Source organism: Cetorhinus maximus, unplaced genomic scaffold, assembly GCF_964194155.1.
Source record: "Cetorhinus maximus unplaced genomic scaffold, sCetMax3.hap1.1 HAP1_SCAFFOLD_4212, whole genome shotgun sequence".
Lineage (NCBI taxonomy): Eukaryota > Metazoa > Chordata > Chondrichthyes > Lamniformes > Cetorhinidae > Cetorhinus > Cetorhinus maximus.
The window spans coordinates 647-18,177 of record NW_027600116.1 but is presented as its reverse complement, the minus strand read 5'-3'; the positions used below and the strand labels follow the sequence as shown (position 1 = coordinate 18,177).

The following is a 17,531-nucleotide window of genomic DNA, read 5'->3' as shown; positions in this document are numbered from 1 at the left end:
GAAGGGCCTAGTTTAGTCCAGTGACCTCCACATTGAGTCTGAATGTGGATCTCGCCGCCGTGTCCAAACCAATGGCGTTGATACGTTTGTGGGGAGGCCTGTTTGAGCAGGAATTAGAGGGAGGTTTGGGGGAGAGGTTGGGAAAGAGGGACGTGGAGTGGAGGCAGCTCAGGAGGAGCCGGAAGCAGATGGGCCGAATGGCCTGAATCTCTGGAGATTCTGTGTAAGGATCGCGCGTGATCTTTCAAAGAGGAGTCAACCTAAAAGCACCACAAACAGGAGTGGGAGGAGGCCATTCAGCCCATCGAGCCCGTTCCACCATTCAATGAGATCCTGGCTGATCCCCCTACCACTTTCCCCACTATCCCCGTATCCCTTGATGCTTCTAACATGTAGAAATCTCTCGATCTCTGCCTTGAACATACTCGATGACTGAGCTCCCACCGTCCTCTGGGGTAGAGAATTCCAAAGATTCACCACCCTCTGAGTGAAGAAATTCCTCCTCATCTCAGTCCTAAACGGCCGACCCCTTATCCTGAGACTGTGTCCCCTGGTTCTAGACTGACCAGCCAGGGGGAAACATCCTTCCTGCATCTCCCCTGTCGAGCCCTGTAAGAATTTTGTGTTTGAACGAGGTCACCTCTCATTCTTCTTAATTCCAGAGAATTAGGAATAAATAAACATTTAAGAATGAGCCTGTGGAGATGAGCGAGAGAGAGAGAGAGAGATGGATATCGCTGAAGGGAGGGACATGTTGCCAAAGTCTCTGGGGATAAACCCACGTTTCAAACTCTCACCATTTATACCACACGAGGAAACGGCGCTGACTGGTCGTCAAGCCGAGGCATTGCCATTGGAGAAAGCAACAGGGGAACTATTGGCTGCCCCAAGCTCCCGGGTAACCCCCCAAAAAAAAAGGCGCAAGGCTTGAGCATGTCCCTTTTGTTTGCAGAGGATGGCTCCCTGCGTCGGAACGTTTGTCGCTTCTGGCAAGTGGCAACGAGCTTGGGGTCCCCACAGCGCCCTCTTGCTTCCTCCACGGCAATGCCTGGGCCAATCGGAATCAACTTGCCAAACTGGTCGGCACCCTTTGTTCCCCTGTAGTGCAAAAGCGTAGTGACCGTTTGAAATTTGGTACTCTTGCATTTTCCCTAGTGCGTTTAAGATGAAAACCTTCAGTAACGTGTCTCTCCCTCTCTCGGCAAAATTCATGTCCTTTGCCACCAGGTATAGAGAGAGAAATCTGAATATTACCCTGGACATTTATACCTCGAGTTGCCCTTATTGATGGACGCTTGTACAAGACTGAGTGTGTGTTTTGGAGGGTGGTGCACACGCTGAGGGGAGGGACTGGGAGTCGGTGCTTCTTCCTTGCTAACATTTTGTAAATATTGGGATGTTCCTGAAGGAAAAACCTCTTTTTTCCCTTTGGCATTCTGCGCGTTGGCCTTTTTTTGTTTTGTGGGGAGGTCTCGCATCCACAGATTGATCGGGGCAGAAGAAAGTCGGGCGGTGGGATTGGTGAGGGGTGGGGGGACTCCAGTTGAGGCGGGCGGGGGGGGAGGGATTTTGGCCGGATGGGGGCGGGGGTGGGGATTTTGGCCGGACGGGAGCGGGGCTGGGGCTGGGCGCTGGGGTTGGGCACTGGGCAGCGCGTTGTGTCGCGAAGCAGGGGTGGGCCAAGGAGACCCTGTTGCCAGGCAGGTGCTGACCACCTCCTTCTTCCTCCCTCCCTCCAGAAAAGAACGACGTGTCCTTCATCGAGACCTCTGCACTCGACTCCACCAACGTGGAGATCGCTTTCCAGACCGTCCTCACAGGTAAGAAGTGGCGGGAATGGGGGAGGGAGGGAGGGGGGTGGGTGGGAATGGGGGAGGGAATGGGGGGGGTGGGCGGGAATGGGGGTGGTGGGCGGGAATGGGGGAGGGAGGGAGGGGGGTGGGTGGGAATGGGGGAGGGAGGATTTCTGAGGTCAGGGGTCACTTCTCTGAGGTCAGGGGTCACTTCTCTGAGGTCAGGGCGATTAGACACATGCACAGAGGTTGCCTCTATTGCTATTCTAGAGTGTGGTCTACTTTGCCAACCCCTCTTGATGGGGCCTGATCTTTCTCCTGAACGACTCGGTAATATGGGATGAATCCCATTGGGAAGAGCTCCGAGAATGGCTCCCCTCTCTCCCCCCCCCGTCGCTGGCCGGGCCCAGCATTTATTGCCCATCCCTAATTGCCCCCCTTGAGAAGGTGGTGGGTGAGCCGCCTTCTTGAGCCGCTGCAGTCCCAGTGGTGTAGGTACACCCACCGTGCTGTTAGGGAGGGAGTTCCAGGATTTGGACCCAGCGACAGTGAAGGAACGGCCGATATATTTCCCAAGTCAGGATGGTGAGTGGCTCGGAGGGGAACTTCCAGGTGGTGGTGTTCCCCATGTGTCTGCTGCCCTTGTCCTTCTAGATGGTAGAGGTCGTGGGTTTGGAAGGTGCTGTCTAAGGAGCCTTGGTGAGTTGCTGCAGTGCATCTTGTCGATGGTACACACACTGCTGCTACTGTGCGTCGGTGGTGGAGGGAGTGAATGTTTGTGGATGGGGTGCCCATCAAGTGGGGCTGCTTTGTCCTGGACGGTGTCGAGCTTCTTGAGTGTTGTGGGAGCTGCACTCATCCAGGCAAGTGGGGAGTATTCCATCACACTCCTGACTTGTGCCTTGTAGATGGTGGACAGGCTTTGGGGAGTCAGGAGGTGAGTTACTCACCACAGGATTCCCAGCCTCTGACCTGCTCTTGTAGCCACAGTATTTATATAGAGGCAAAGAATAAATTAATTTATGGGGTGTCTCCAGTTAATATGACCACGGGAACTCTCGAGTTTTATTTAAGACCCAACATGGAAGGAGAGATGTTGTGACCTCCCAGCCTTCTCTTACTTAACTCCACCCCTAAAGACTCTAAATTGTGTCCCGCCCAATCAAAGAGCTCAAACCTATTTCTCTCCCTTGCAAAGACTGGGACGGCACGGACTTTGCATTCCTCTAGCGCCTTTCACCACCTGCTGGGATGTCCCACAGCCAGTGCGGCACTCCCTCGGGGGGCTGGTGGCGGGGCCCGGATTAGGGGTCCCGAATCTCTGGAGTCGGAGGGGCTCGAGTCCTGCACCCTGTGCGTCGGAGGCGGGAGAGTGACCCACGAGTGACGTCGCCGAAATTCCTACCCCCCTCCCTCCCTCCCTCCCTCCCACAAACCACCACCTCCAGTGAGATCAGTCCTGAAGAGGGTTTGGAGTTGAAGTCTCTCTATATAAAACAAAATAACGTCCCCCGATCTCTCTTTCCAGAAATCTACCGGATCGTATCCCAGCGCCAGATCTCCATGGATCCCCGCGATCACCAAGTGGGTCCTGGCAAAGACATCGTTGCCATCTCTGTGCCCCCTGTGGAGAAGGACAACAAACCTCAATGCTGTCAGAATATATAAGGGCTGTGTTCGAGACTCCGACCCCGCTTTGGATGTTAATTCTTGTTTTGGCCCGGTTGCCCGTGGCCCTGTGTGTGTGTCTGATCTGCACCCGGTGCACCAGCCTCGCGCCAACTGTGCCAACTGTGCGGTGCCCATTCGGGTGGGGAATGTGTGTGTGTGTTTGTGTTTGTTTGGGGGGCGGTGAATGGAGGTTGTGGGTTGGGTGCGTGGCCGATTTTTGGGACAGCGGGAGGGATCGTGGTGGGGCGGGCGGCCGAGGGAACAGCCTGGGCCATCTTTGACGCCCGCGGAAAGTTCCGGAATCTTTGGGCCTCTGAACGGGGGTGGTGGGGGTGGGGGGGGGTGCGGTGGTGGGGGATAGGGACGGTGACTCGAGGGGACAGTTTGAGGGCCCTGTTCAAGAGGGGGGGGGGGCGGTCGGCGGAACGTTGACCCCTCCCGCCAGCCAGCTGCCTTTCCAGAATTTTCCATGTCTGGATTGCCGCCGTGGTGTTTTTTTCCCCCCCCTCCCTCCCTCCTCCTCCTTTGTCTACTCTCCTCCTTTTGTTTTTCCTTTATTCCTCCATCATCGGGTATTCCTCCTGTAAGGAGTGTGGGGGCCTCGTGTGTAAATCTTGATGGCTTGGGCCTTCCCGCCAACTGTCTCGATGGGCTGAATGGCCTTCCTGGTGCGTCCGGCCCTTTCTCTGGTGGGGGGTGATCGGAGGGAGTGACCGTTACCCAATATCGACTTGAACGCTTTGCTGCCCTGTTGGTGACACTAACCTTTCTTCAGTCAAAAACACGGGGGGGGTGGGGGGGGCTTAATTTTCTTGCCTGTCGGCCCCGTGGGGGGGCAACACCTTTTACCACCGTCGCCTCATGACTTCCCCTCGGAAAATGGCGCCCGACCGGGGCTGGTGGATCTTCCTCGTTACCGCCCTGACCGAACTAGGCCCCTCATCCTCCTGGATTTGCCTTGACCTTTTGTGGGTTTTTTTCGGGTAGAGGTCGAGGCCTATTGGCCTCCCCTCGGCCTTCAAATCTAGCGGAAGCCCGGGTCGCGCCCTGTCGGCCGCGTGGTTGACGCTGGTTATCATCAGTCGGTATGCCTTCCAGAGGCCTGTCTAGCCCCCTGGCCCCACACCCCAGCTTCTGAGGGTCTTCAGAGCCCAACCCTAACAGGCCGCACTCCCTCGGAGCACCGCGAGGGGTGATGAGCAAGATCGTTCCTGGGGGCTCTGTTGACACAAGCCTCCCTGTATTTGTTGGAGACTGATTCCTCCCCTCCCAGCGGCCCTGTTGTTTTCTCTCTCTCTCTCTCTCTCTCTAGAACCTTCCGCCTCTCGAGTGACCGTCCGATGGTAGGCCTCGCCTGCTCTGTCTCCGCAGCCCCGTTTCTCGTTGCTGTCTTGTTCCCTCCCTTTTTTTTGCCTTCACTTTGTAACTGGGTCTCGCCGGCGAGCTTGGCGTTGGGGTCACAGGTCAATTCACGTCAATTGAAAGGGGGTGGGTGGGAAGTGGGGGTGGTGGAAATGGCAGCTGTGGGTGGGGGAGCGAGGGTTTTTTTTCTCCCAGCGAGGATTGCTCAGCCTGAGTGCTGGGTCTGGGAGCTTGTGGGGGGGGTGCGGGGTCGAGGCGGTGAATTACTTTGGGGGGCGTGGGGGGAGAAACGAGCTGGTATCAGAAATTTTTGGAGGGCCATTTTGTCGTGTGACGCTCCAAGAGTTTCCATAGTTACGGTTCATTGGGTGAGGCGTTCGATATGGTTTGCCCGTTCTGGGGAGGTGGGGGTCATCTAACGGTTCAGTTGGCCCACCCTCTCCCTGCCCGCCTGGGCCCTGGGGGCAAGTTATGCCTTGTCCGAGTGTTGTGGCTGGCGGCCCACCCCATAGGCTGTCTGGAACCCCTATTTCGCCTCCACCTTTTCCCTCCGCCCTCATGACACTTGGGGGGAAGGGGGTGGGGTAGGACTGATCTCCAGGCTTTGCAACCAGCCCCGAAGGAAGTGAGGAACGTCGGAAGGTCCTGAGGGCAAAACTGGCCGGCAGACTCCAACCGTGAAGGGCCCCACCTTCACCAGACGCCATAGAAAGATCTATTTCTCTTTCACGTTTATCGGCTGGTTCAGTTTGTTCTCCGTTCGCCCCCAACGCCCTTTCCCATTGAGAATCGGGCGGCCATTTTGAAAATGCGATTTGGGGGTCATCGTCGTCTTGGGGGTCCTTCCCTCTTCTGTTTGCCAATGTTTGTTTTCCTCTGTCTGTCCTGGAATCCTTTTCCTACGCGTGTTCCACACGGACGACATGGTGGGACAAACAAAAGGGTCATCTTCCTGCAACATTTTGATCGGGGATGAGGCATCTTTCTAGGCCTGACTCTCGCGAGGGGCTGGTGGGGGTGGGTGTGGCTACATAACTGCCTGTTGGGGCCCTTGCACTTGGGTGGATCTGTTACTTCTGTGCAATATGTGGGGGGGGAAACTTGAAAATGTTTATTTTATTGCAAATAAATTATATTGGATTAAAAGTTTCACAGCAATCACTGTGTGTGTCTCTCTTGGTTTTTTTTCCCTGGTTCTGGCTTTGGGCTGTCTGTCTGGCCGCCTACGTTTGGTGTACCACAGACGCTCGGTTTTCAAGAGAATGGTTCCGTGGGACAGATTGGAGACGTTGGGACTGTTGTCCTTGGGTTAGAGGAGGCTGAGAGGAGATTTAGTAGAAGTTTTCAAAATCATGAGGGGTCTGGACAGAGTCGACGGGGAGAAACTGTTCCCTTTGGGGTGGGGGGAGAGGGATCGAGAAGCAGAGGGACCCAGATTTAAAGGGGATTGGTAAAAGGAGCGATGGAGACACGAGGGGAAACTCTCACCCAGCGAGTGGTGAGGGTCTGGAATGCGCTGCCCGAGAGTGTGGGGGAGACGGGTTCAATCGAGGCTTTGGGAAAGGGAGATGGAGAATTATCAGAACAGGGGGGTCAATTGGAAATTCCCGAACTTGAGGTGAGAGATCGGTTGGTGAGGATGTTTGAGTTAAGGAACCGAGAAGCAGGTGGGCACCAGGGTGGTCCCACGGGCAGTGATAGGACCAGGTAATTAACGTTGAGTTCCTTTCCTGATGATGTTGCTTGAATATTGGACCCAGACCCACACATCTGAGCCCACAATCCAAACCAATACCCCCCTGGCTGCCAGGATGCTATCGCCGTGGGATGAGGAAAGGTTGGACAGACTGGGCTTGTTTCCACTGGAGTTTAGAAGAGTGAGGGGGTGATTTGATTGAAGTTTACAAGATCCTGAACGGCCTGGACAAAGTGGACGTGGAGAGGACGTTTCCTCTTGTGGGTGAGACCAGAACTAGGGGGGGTGGGGGGGGTCACTGTTTTAAAATTAGGGGGTTGCCCTTTTCGGACAGAGATGAGGAGGAATTTTTTCTGAGGGTTGAGCGAGTTTGGAACTCCCTGCCTCAGAAGCTGGTGGAGACGGAGGTTGAATAGTTTTAAGGCACAGGTAGGTAGATTCTTGTTAGGTAAGGGAATAAAAGGTTATCGGGGTTAGATGGGAATGTGGAAATCGGAACACGAGATCAGTCATGATCATATTGAATGGCGGAGCGGGCTCGAGGGACCGAATGGCCTACTTCTCCCATTTTGTATGAGACTATCTGGCCCCTCGATCCTCTCTCCCTCCATTCAACACGATCGGTGGCTGACCTGTGACCTAACGCCATCTACCGATCTTCACCCCCCATACCCCACGATACCTTTTGGGCAGCCAAAATCTCTCAATCTCTGATTGGGCATCGATCACCGTTCTGTGAGGGAGAGAGTTCCAAACTCCCTCCCCCCAAACCTGTGTGGGGAAGTGTTTCCCGATTTCACTCCTCAAAGGCTTGGCTCGAATTTTCAGACTCTGCCCCCCCCACATTAGACCCCAACCCCACCCCTGCCCTTGCACTTGGAAATAGTGACCATGGGGTCTTTGATGTCCACTTGAGGGGGCCAAATTGGCCGTGGTTTAATTTCTCATTGGAAAGTCGGAAGAGGTCCAAATCATTTTTGGAGGGAGAGGGGGGCGCTGCGTTTATTAGATCATTGAAAGGGAGATGGATTCTTGATAAGCCACAGGTTGAGGTGTTATTGGGGGTATCCAGGAGTGTGAGGCCATTGTTGGAGCAGGCTTTAGAGGGGCCGAGTGGCCTACTCCTGCTCCGAATTTGTCCGTTCATAAAATGTCATGAGCGGATAGAGAGAATAATAAATAGAACCTAATGGAACTTTGGTGGCATGCTGAGGTCAGGCGACCTGTGCCGGATGGAGGGGAGGCGGCCATTGGACTGACGAGGTTAACCTGACTCCTCTCTCTCTCCGTCCAGGAAGCCTTTAGAGCTCGAGAACTAGGCTACAAGGGGATTGAAGTTATACTGCAGCTGCACAAAACCCTGGTCCGACCACACCCGGAGTCACTGTGAGCAGCTCTGGGCGTCGCACCTTAGGGAGGGTACATCGTCCTGGGAGGGGAGTGCAGTGTGGATTCACCGGAATGATACCGGGAGTCCGAGGGTTAAACGACGGGGAGAGATTAAACACAGACTCGGGTTGTATTCCCTGGAGTTTAGAAGGTTCAGGGGGTGATCGGATCAAAGTTTTCAAGATATTTCGGGGATCTGACAGGGTCGAGAGAGAGAGAAACTATTCCCGCTGGTCGGGGAGTTTGGGAACCAGGGGTGGGGGTTACAGAGTCTAAAAAATTGGAGCCAGACCTTTCCGGGAGTGAAATTGGGAAACACTTGGTCACACAAAGGGTGGGAGAAGTTTGGAACTCTCTTCCGCAAACGGCGATCGACGCTGGGATCGATTAGATTTCAATCTCAGGCTGAGAGGTTTTTTGTTATCCAAAAGGTATTAAGGGACGCGGGGTCGATGGAGAAAGGTCAGGGGTCAGCCATTGAGTTGTGGGGACAGGATGGAGGGGCTGAATAGTCTCCATGTTCCTGTGTTGCGCTCCCCCGGTTTGGATTATGAGCTCGAATCCATGGCTGAATGAGCTGGGAGTGGGGGTGGTCAGTGCAGACGGAGAGAGGGGGGGTGGTTGAGAGAAATAGCTGCCATACCAAGCTAGCATTTAAATATCGACAGTCCCGTACTCCAATACTAACCGCGTTTAGTCATCAAAGCCAGTGCCTTTTGTGAAAAAACTTTATTTAAAAAAAACGAAAATGAGTTTCCACATCCCTTAATCTGGAACCGGAAGAAGAGTTTGACGTGTATATGGTGGTATCGCTAATATAGTGATCCAACCAGTCGCTGTATGAAGCATCAGTTGTATTAAATCGTACAAAACTATTAACAGGTGCCCCCCGTGTTCAACTCCTCTGGCAGTGAGGCACTCCCTCAGTACCGGCACTGAGAGCGTCGGCCGGGATTAGGGGCTGGGGTCTCTGGAGTGGAAGGGGTCGGTGTCAGAGTGGAGGGGGTTAGAGGTCAAACCTGCCACCCCAGAGGTGAGAGGGTGGGTCCCACTGTGGCTCTGGACTGGTTCAGTGGCCCCACCCCTGGCAGGATATTTCGCTGGTTGTTTTAGCCGGTGGAGGGGGAGGGGGTTGGAGTTTCTGTCGACCCGGTTTCAATGACCTGTTGTTGCCGGGACGCTTGACGTGAAAACCTGTTTTCCGGGTGAATCGAAGTGGGGAGGGGGGGGTGGGTGGGGCCTTTGATGTCAAAGTTCAGGGAGAGCCAATGACGTCAGTGCATCTCGCCTAGCCTACCACCCTGCCGCGTTTGCCGCCGCCCCCTCTCCCCGCCACCACCCCCGCCCCCGGGCCACGGTTTAGCGGTGTTGTTGCCGTGGGAACGTGGGGGAGGGCGGGTAGTGTCGCACCGGAGGCAGGTCGTAGTGGCTGGGGATGTGGCTGTTCTTGGGGGAGTCGTAGTGGCTCGGAGGATCCTGAGGGGCCCGTTCCATCTCGCCGCTCGTGCCGCGGGCGCCGCTCCCTGGACGGAGAGAGAGAGAGGAGTCAGGTTAACCTCGTCATTCCAATGGCCGCCTCCCCTCCCTCCCCCCACCACCGCACCCCCCCGCTCCATCCGGCACAGGTCGCCTGACCTCAGCATGCCACCAAAGTGCTTTCCGACCCACGGGGCGCTCTTTGACGTGCTCCGCCGTTCCCGCGGAGGAGCCAATCTGCGCACAGCAAGATCCCACAAACACCGAGGGGACGACGGCCCCAGTTAACCCGTGGCAATGGCTTGTGTGCACTTGAATTCCGAGATTGGCCCCACCGTACCCTCTCCCTCACCCCATCCCTTCCGTAACCCTACGCCATCCCCTCGCCCCCATCTCGCCCTCCCTCGCCCCTCTCGCTCACCCCGCAGCCCCTCACCGCCCCACCCCCACCCACGCCCCCTTCACCCCACACCCCCTCACGCCAGCATCGCCCTCGGCCTCGCCTCCTCACCTCCCTCCGGCTGCCCCTTCCCCGACTCTGCGAAGAGCCCGATCTCGGCGTAGGAGCCATCCTGCCCGCCGACCGGCGACGTCATCTCCATGTAGCTGCTCTCGCCGTGTTTGCCCCCGAGTGAGGGCAGGTCGCGTATGGTGGCGTAGGGATTCTCCCCGCTGCTGACCGAGCAGGTGCTGGAGGTGCAGGCAGAGCCTTTGAGGTCGTCTGGGGGGGCAGCAAAGAAAGGTCAAGGGTCAGGGCAGCCTGGCGCAAGGGGTGAGGCTACAGCTGGTCAAGGGCCTTGGTGAGGCCACACCCGGAGTAGAGTGTCCAGTTCCTTACTCAAGGAGGGATTGTCCTCGTATTGGGAGCCACCCGGAGAAGGTTCACTGGGGCTGATTCCTGGGATGAAGGGGGTTTGTCTTATGAGGAAAGGTTGGGCCCTGTACCCATTGGAGTTTAGAAGAATGAGAGGTGACTTTATTGAAACATATAAGATCCTGAGGGGGGAGGGGGTTTGACAGGGTGGATGCTGGGAGGATGTTTCCCCACCTCGTGGGGGAATCTAGAACGCGGAGAGGGGGCCACAGTTTCAGAATAAGGGGTCTCTCATTGAAGACGGAGATGAGGAGGAATTTCTTCTCTCAGAGGGTGGTCAGTCTGTGGAATTCTCTCCCTCCCCCACCCCAGAGAGCAGTGGGGGCCGGGTCACTGAATATATTCAAGGCCGAGTTAGAGAGATTTCTGATCGACCGGGGGGGTCGAGGGTTATGGAGGGGGACAGGCAGGAAAGTGGAGTTAAGGCCACAATCAGATCTTATAGAATCTTATAGAATGGAGCAGGCTCAAGGGGCCGAATGGCCTCCTCCTGCCCCTTGTGTGAGGGAGCGGGCAGTGACTGGGGGCGGTGGGTGGCACGAGGAGTGAAGTGAGGGGCAAGGAGGGTGCAGGATGCAAAGGGCAATGGGGCAAAGGGGGAGGTGGAGGTGATTGAAGGTGGCTGAGGGATGAGGGGCAAGGGAGGAGAGGGAGTGAGTGGGCGGGGAGAGAGGGCTGAGGAGGAGGGCTTTGAGGGACCGAGGGCTGAGGGGACAGGAGTCTCACGTACCTGTGTTATAGTATTTCCCCAGACTGTTGCTGTAACTATAACTTCTGTCTATTCCACAGGCACCTGTGTACAGAGCAAGAGGGAGGGATGTGAGGAAGGGCGAGAGAGAGAGAGAGAGATCGAAAGGAGAGTAGAGGATACAAGATGTGGGGAGAGCAAGAGATAAGGACAGAGAGAGAGCAAAGGAGGGAGGGAGAAAGGGAGAGGAAAAGGGACAGAGAGAGTGAGGGAAGGGGCAAGAGAGATGGAGGGAGTGAGATATAAAGGGAGAGAGAAAAGCAGAGAGAAATGGAAGAGAGAGGATAATGAGAACGAGAAATGGAGTGGGGAAACAGTGAGGGAGCAGAACAGGGACAGGCAAGAGGTGGTCAGATAGAACCAAATGGAGAACGAGTGAGAGGCAGAGAGCGCCCAATAGAGACATGGAGAGAGAGAGAGAGTGACATGGAGAGAGAGATAGAGAGACATGGAGAGAGAGATAGAGAGACATGGAGAGAGAGATAGAGACATGGAGAGAAAGATAGAGAGACATGGAGAGAGAGAGAGAGAGGGATATAGTGACATGGAGAGAGAGATAGAGAGACATGGAGAGAGACATACAGAGACATGGAGAGAGAGAGATATAGTGACATGGAGAGAGAGATAGAGAGACATGGAGAGAGAGATAGAGAGACATGGAGAGAGAGATAGAGAGACATGGAGAGAAAGATAGAGAGACATGGAGAGAGAGATAGAGAGACATGGAGAGAGAGACAGAGAGACATGGAGAGAGAGATAGAGAGACATGGAGAGAGACATACAGAGACATGGAGAGAGACATACAGAGACATGGAGGGAGATAGAGATAGAAGTGGAGAGAGAGATAGAGAGAAGTGGAGGGAGAGATAGAGAGAAGTGGAGGGAGAGATAGAGGGAGAGAGAAGTGGAGGGAGAGATGGAGAGAGAGAGAAGTGGAGGGAGAGATGGAGGGAGAGAGAAGTGGAGGGAGAGATGGAGACAGAGAGAAGTGGAGGGGAAGATGGAGAGAGAGAGAAGTGGAGGGAGAGATGGAGAGAGAGAGAAGTGGAGGGAGAGATAGAGAGAAGTGGAGGGAGAGATAGAGAGAGAGAAGTGGAGGGGGAGATGGAGAGAGAGAAGTAGAGGGAGAGATGGAGGGAGAGAGAGAGAGAGAGAAGTGGAGGGAGAGATGGAGAGAGAGAGAAGTGGAGGGAGAGATGGAGAGAGAGAGAAGTGGAGGGAGAGATGGAGGGAGAGAGAAGTGGAGGGAGAGATGGAGAGAGAGAGAAGTGGAGGGGAAGATGGAGAGAGAGAAATGGAGGGAGAGATGTAGAGAGAGAAGTGGAGGGAGAGATGGAGAGAGAGAGAAGTGGAGGGAGAGATGGAGAGAGAGAGAAGTGGAGGGAGAGATGGAGAGAGAGAGAAGTGGAGGGAGAGATGGAGAGAGAGAGAAGTGGAGGGAGAGATGGAGAGAGAGAGAAGTGGAGGGAGAGATAGAGAGAGAGAGAAGTGGAGGGAGAGATGCAGAGAGAGAGAAGTGGAGGGAGAGATGGAGAGAGAGAGAAGTGGAGGGAGAGATAGAGAGAGAGAGAAGTGGAGGGAGAGATGGAGAGAGAGAGAAGTGGAGGGTGAGATGGAGAGAGAGAGAAGTGGAGGGAGAGATAGAGAGAGAGAGAAGTGGAGGGAGAGATGGAGAGAGAGAGAAGTGGAGGGAGAGATGCAGAGACATGGAGAGAGTGTGTTAACAGAACAGATATGTTCAATCTTTATTTCAATTTGCAAACTTCTTCAGAACTATCGCAAAACTGGCTCAATAATCAAATCCTAACCAGATACAGTGTTTAAACTGTTTCATCGCAATTCTACTACTCATTAACTTGGCACTCACATTTCACAAGTGTTGGAGAGCATGATCCTGTGACACATCAAACACTCCCAGGGACAGGTACAGCACGGGGTTAGATACAGAGTAAAGTTCCCTCTACACTGTCCCCATCAAACACTCCCAGGACAGGTACAGCACGGGGTTAGATACAGAGTAAAGCTCCCTCTACACTTTCCCCATCAAACACCCCCAGGACAGGTACAGCACGGGGTTAGATACAGAGTAAAGCTCCCTCTACACTGTCCCCATCAAACACTCCCAGGACAGGTACACACGGGGTTAGATACAGAGTAAAGCTCCCTCTACACTGTCCCCATCAAACACTCCCAGGACAGGTACAGCACGGGGTTAGATACAGAGTAAAGCTCCCTCTACACTGTCCCCATCAAACACTCCCAGGACAGGTACAGCACGGGGTTAGATACAGAGTAAAGCTCCCTCTACACCGTCCCCATCAAACACTCCCAGGACAGGTACAGCACGGGGTTAGATACAGAGTAAAGCTCCCTCTACACTGTCCCCATCAAACACTCCCAGGGCAGGTATGGGGGTTTGGTAGTGGGATCTGGGAAGCCCCTCATTTTCTACTAACGCCTAACTGTGGCCAGGGAGACCATTAAGAGCCTGGACCCTCCATGAAGACGCACCATCTACAGTAATGGAGAGTGACCTACACTTCCAATAAGCGTCCCCTTAGAATCTCTGTCATAAACTAAATGTGTGTAATCGCCGTTCGCTGATCATCGTCCTTAGTTACCTGTTAAAGATGTGGATGATGATTGTGTGGGCCACTCTCGTCACTCATCGCAGTGAACTGTCACTTTAATTGATGATTGGCTTGCTAGACCAATGTTATTATCGGGCAGTCTGGTTAATTTAGGCTGAAGTCACGTGTAGGCCCCACCTTTGGCTGTGCCGACTGCCTCCCTTTCCTGACAGACAGCACCAAAGCAGTTGGTCTCTTGTGACAGTTTAGGAATTGGGGGAGCACAAATGGGGGCTTGGTGGGCTGTGGGGGGAGGGGCAGGGGGTCTGTGGGGGTGGGTGGCGTGGTGGGGGGCGGTTCGAAATGGCACCGGGAGGTGTGCTCTTTTCTCAATTGAGCGAAAGTTCTGATCGAGGTCTTTAAAATTCTGAATGAGGTTCGATGGGGTTCGACGTAGAGAAGATGTTTCCACTTGTCACGAGGGGGGCCATCGATATCAGACAGTCACTGATAAATCCGATGGGGAATTCAGGAGAAACGTCTTTACCCAGAGAGCGGGGAGAATGTGGGACTCGCTCCCGCGGGGAGCGGGGAGAATGTGGGACTCGCTCCCGCGGGGAGCGGGGAGAATGTGGGACTCGCTCCCACGGGGAGCGGGGAGAATGTGGGACTCGCTCCCGCGGGGAGCGGGGAGAATGTGGGACTCGCTCCCGCGGGGAGCGGGGGAGAATGTGGGACTCGCTCCTACGGGGAGCGGGGAGAATGTGGGACTCGCTCCCACGGGGAGCGGGGAGAATGTGGGACTCGCTCCCACGGGGAGCAGGGAGAATGTGGGACTCGCTCCCATGGGGAGCGGGAAGAATGTGGGACTCGCTCCCACGGGGAGCGGGGAGAATGTGGGACTCGCTCCCACGGGGAGCGGGGAGAATGTGGGACTCGCTCCCACGGGGAGCGGGGAGAATGTGGGACTCGCTCCCACGGGGAGCGGGGAGAATGTGGGACTCGCTCCCACGGGGAGCGGGGAGAATGTGGGACTCGCTCCCACGGGGAGCGGGGAGAATGTGGGACTCGCTCCCACGGGGAGTGGTCGAGGTGAATCGCAGAGATGGATTGAAGGTGGGGGGAAGCTGGATAAACACATGAGGGAGAGAGGAATAGAAGGATATGTTGATGGGGGGAGAGGGAGAGGGGGGTGGGCGGAAGTTAATGTGGGGCAGAAACACCAGCACAGGGCAGAGAGGCCGAATGGCCTGTTTCTGTGCTGTAAAACTTTGTTTAATTCTGTGCAACCTGTTACTCGCTATCTGTCAATCAATTCATCTCACCCCATTTCTCATTCTCTCCGTCTGTTAATCTCTCTTCTCTCTCTCTCTCTCTGCTAACCTCTCTATTTGATACTATGGACAGCTCAATCTCGGCCCCATCTCTCAAATTTCGCCCGCTTTTTTACCCTCCTCTGTTAATCTCCCTCTGTCTGTTTCTCGGTCAACCACTCCCCATCTTACACTCTCTCCACGCATCTCTCTGTTCCATCCAAGAGGGACAGACAGGCTCTGGAAATATTCACATATTCTTGGGGACCCCTCTTCAAATGTTGGGACTCCCGAGAATCCTTCGCAAACATTGACACCGCAACTCCCCTCTCCCCACCTCCCCCACCCGATCCTCTGCTTTAGGTACCAAAAAAACATTTCCTAGACAAAATGGAGGCATACAGCCACTGGGTAGTACAGAACTTGAATATTCCTGAAAATTGAGAACGATACTGAAGCTTTCCTCTTGCACAGATGAGGACAAGCCCAAGAACGGCAAATTCCAAACTCTCACAACAATTTATACTACAGGAGGAAAGGGTGCTGATTCATTGGCAAATTGACTGATTAATGGTCTTGAACATATTCCTTTCGTTTGCAGAGTATGGGTCCCTGCGCGTGAATGTGTGTCGCTGGTAGCAAGTGCAGATGGGCCATAACATGAACTCAACTGATTATCTTAAATTGGTAAAGGCAAATTACTGCGGATGCTGGAAATCTGAAATAAAAAACAGACCCGAAACGTTAACTCTGTTTCTCTCTCTCCATGGACGCTGTCAGACCTGCTGAGTTTTACCAGCATTTTCTGTTTCTATCTTAAATCGGTTGCTAGTGTAGCATTTAGCGCACTCAGGATTGTTTCGCTCATTGCTAGAAGCGACATACATTCATGCGCAGGGGCCTGTACTCTGCAAACAAATGGACCCTGATCAAACCTCGCACATTCATTGAATTTCCCTGGAGCCTACAGTTCCCTGTTGCTTTTTCCATGGCAGTGTTTCGGCCAATCAGAGCTGACTTGCCAACTGATCAGCACCCTTTCCTCCTGCGGTAGAAATTGTTGTGAGAGTTTGAAATTGGGCATTTTTGTGTTTTTGTCCTGGTGAGTGCAAGACGAAAAACTTTGACAACGTTTCTCTGTCTTTTCAACGATATTCAATGGAGGTTTTACTAAGGTAGCCAAAGGATCGCTTACAGGGAAAGGGCGGGAAAGTGGCGTTGAGTTAGACGATCAGCCATGGCTGATTACTGGATGGCGGAGGAGGCTCAAGGGGCTGAATGGCCTCTTCCCGCCCCCGTTCCTCGTTCTTTTCTTACCTTTTCCCTTGTGCTTGGGGCCGTGTTTCCAGTCAGCTGGTAAGGTCGCGTTGTTCTCCAGGCCTCCGGCTCCTGGCCTCTCCATTTCAAGGTTCTTCTTCTTGGCAAAAAGCTGATTATTGGTGGTCTGCTCGGGGAGGTGAAATCGCCGCATGTCAGCGCTGGGAGCATTCGCCGCCAATTCCCAACCCCGCGCACACTGACTAACAGGGATTGACGGCCAGGGAGAGGAGGAAGAGCCCGGAATGACCTCCAGGTTCGCTCGAGGACTTAGCACCTTTTCCCGTCCAATTTTCTCCTTTCTTATCCAGACAGGGCAAAAGATGGGGGAGGGGGGAGGATAAGCTGGGATGGGATGGGATGGGTTCGGATGGGATTAGTTCAGATGGAATGGGTTAAGATGGGGGATGGGTTGGGGTGGAATGGGTTAAGATGGGGGTGTGGGTTGGGATGGAATGGGTTAGGATGGGGGGTGGGTTGGGATGGAGGATGGGTTGGGGTGAGAATGGGTTGGGGTGGGATGGGTTAGGATGGGGGGTGGGTTAGGGTGGGAATGGGTTGGGGTGGGATGGGTTAGGATGGGGAGTGGGTTAGGATGGGGGAGTGGGTTAGGGTGGGAATGGGTTGGGGTGGGATGGGTTAGGATGGGGGAGTGGGTTAGGGTGGGAATGGGTTGGGGTGGGATGGGTTAGGATGGGGGAGTGGGTTAGGGTGGGAATGGGTTGGGGTGGGAATGGGTTAGGATGGGGGAGTGGGTTAGGGTGGGAATGGGTTGGGGTGGGATGGGTTAGGATGGGGGAGTGGGTTAGGGTGGGAATGGGTTGGGATGGAGGATGGGTTGGGGTGGGATGGGTTAGGATGGGGGATGGGTTGGGATGGGTTGGGATGGAGGATGGGTTGGGATGGAGGATGGGTTGGGGCGGGATGGGTTAGGATGGGGGATGGGTTGGGGTGGGAATGGGTTAGTATGGGGGATGGGTTGGAGTGGAATGAGTTGGGATGGGGGATGGGTTAGGATGGGGGCTGGGTTGGGGTGGAATGAGTTGGGATGGGGGATGGGTTGGAGTGGAATGAGTTGGGATGGGGGATGGGTTAGGATGGGGGATGGGTTGGGGCGGGGGATGGGTTGGGGCGGGATGGGTTAGGATGGGGGATGGGTTGGGGTGGGAATGGGTTAGTATGGGGGGTGGGTTAGTATGGGGGATGGGTTGGGGTGGGAATGGGTTAGGATGGGGGGTGGGTTAGTATGGGGGATGGGTTGGGGTGGGAATGGGTTGGGGGGGATGGGTTGGGATGGGGGATGGGTTGGGGTGGGAATGGGT

At 54.7% G+C, this 17,531-nt stretch overlaps 1 protein-coding gene across 1 annotated transcript; it reads right to left on the bottom strand.

The window, feature by feature from the left end:
- Positions 1 to 8,622: 8,622 nt before the first annotated feature.
- On the bottom strand, positions 8,623 to 16,363 carry LOC144678407 (multiple epidermal growth factor-like domains protein 10). Its single transcript, XM_078538199.1, has 4 exons — positions 16,210 to 16,363; positions 10,992 to 11,054; positions 9,899 to 10,108; positions 8,623 to 9,434 (listed from the first exon to the last, which is right to left on the bottom strand). Exons 1-4 carry the CDS (start codon positions 16,361 to 16,363, stop codon positions 9,271 to 9,273), a joined length of 591 nt encoding a protein of 196 aa, XP_078394325.1. The 3' UTR covers positions 8,623 to 9,270.
- Positions 16,364 to 17,531: the final 1,168 nt, after the last annotated feature.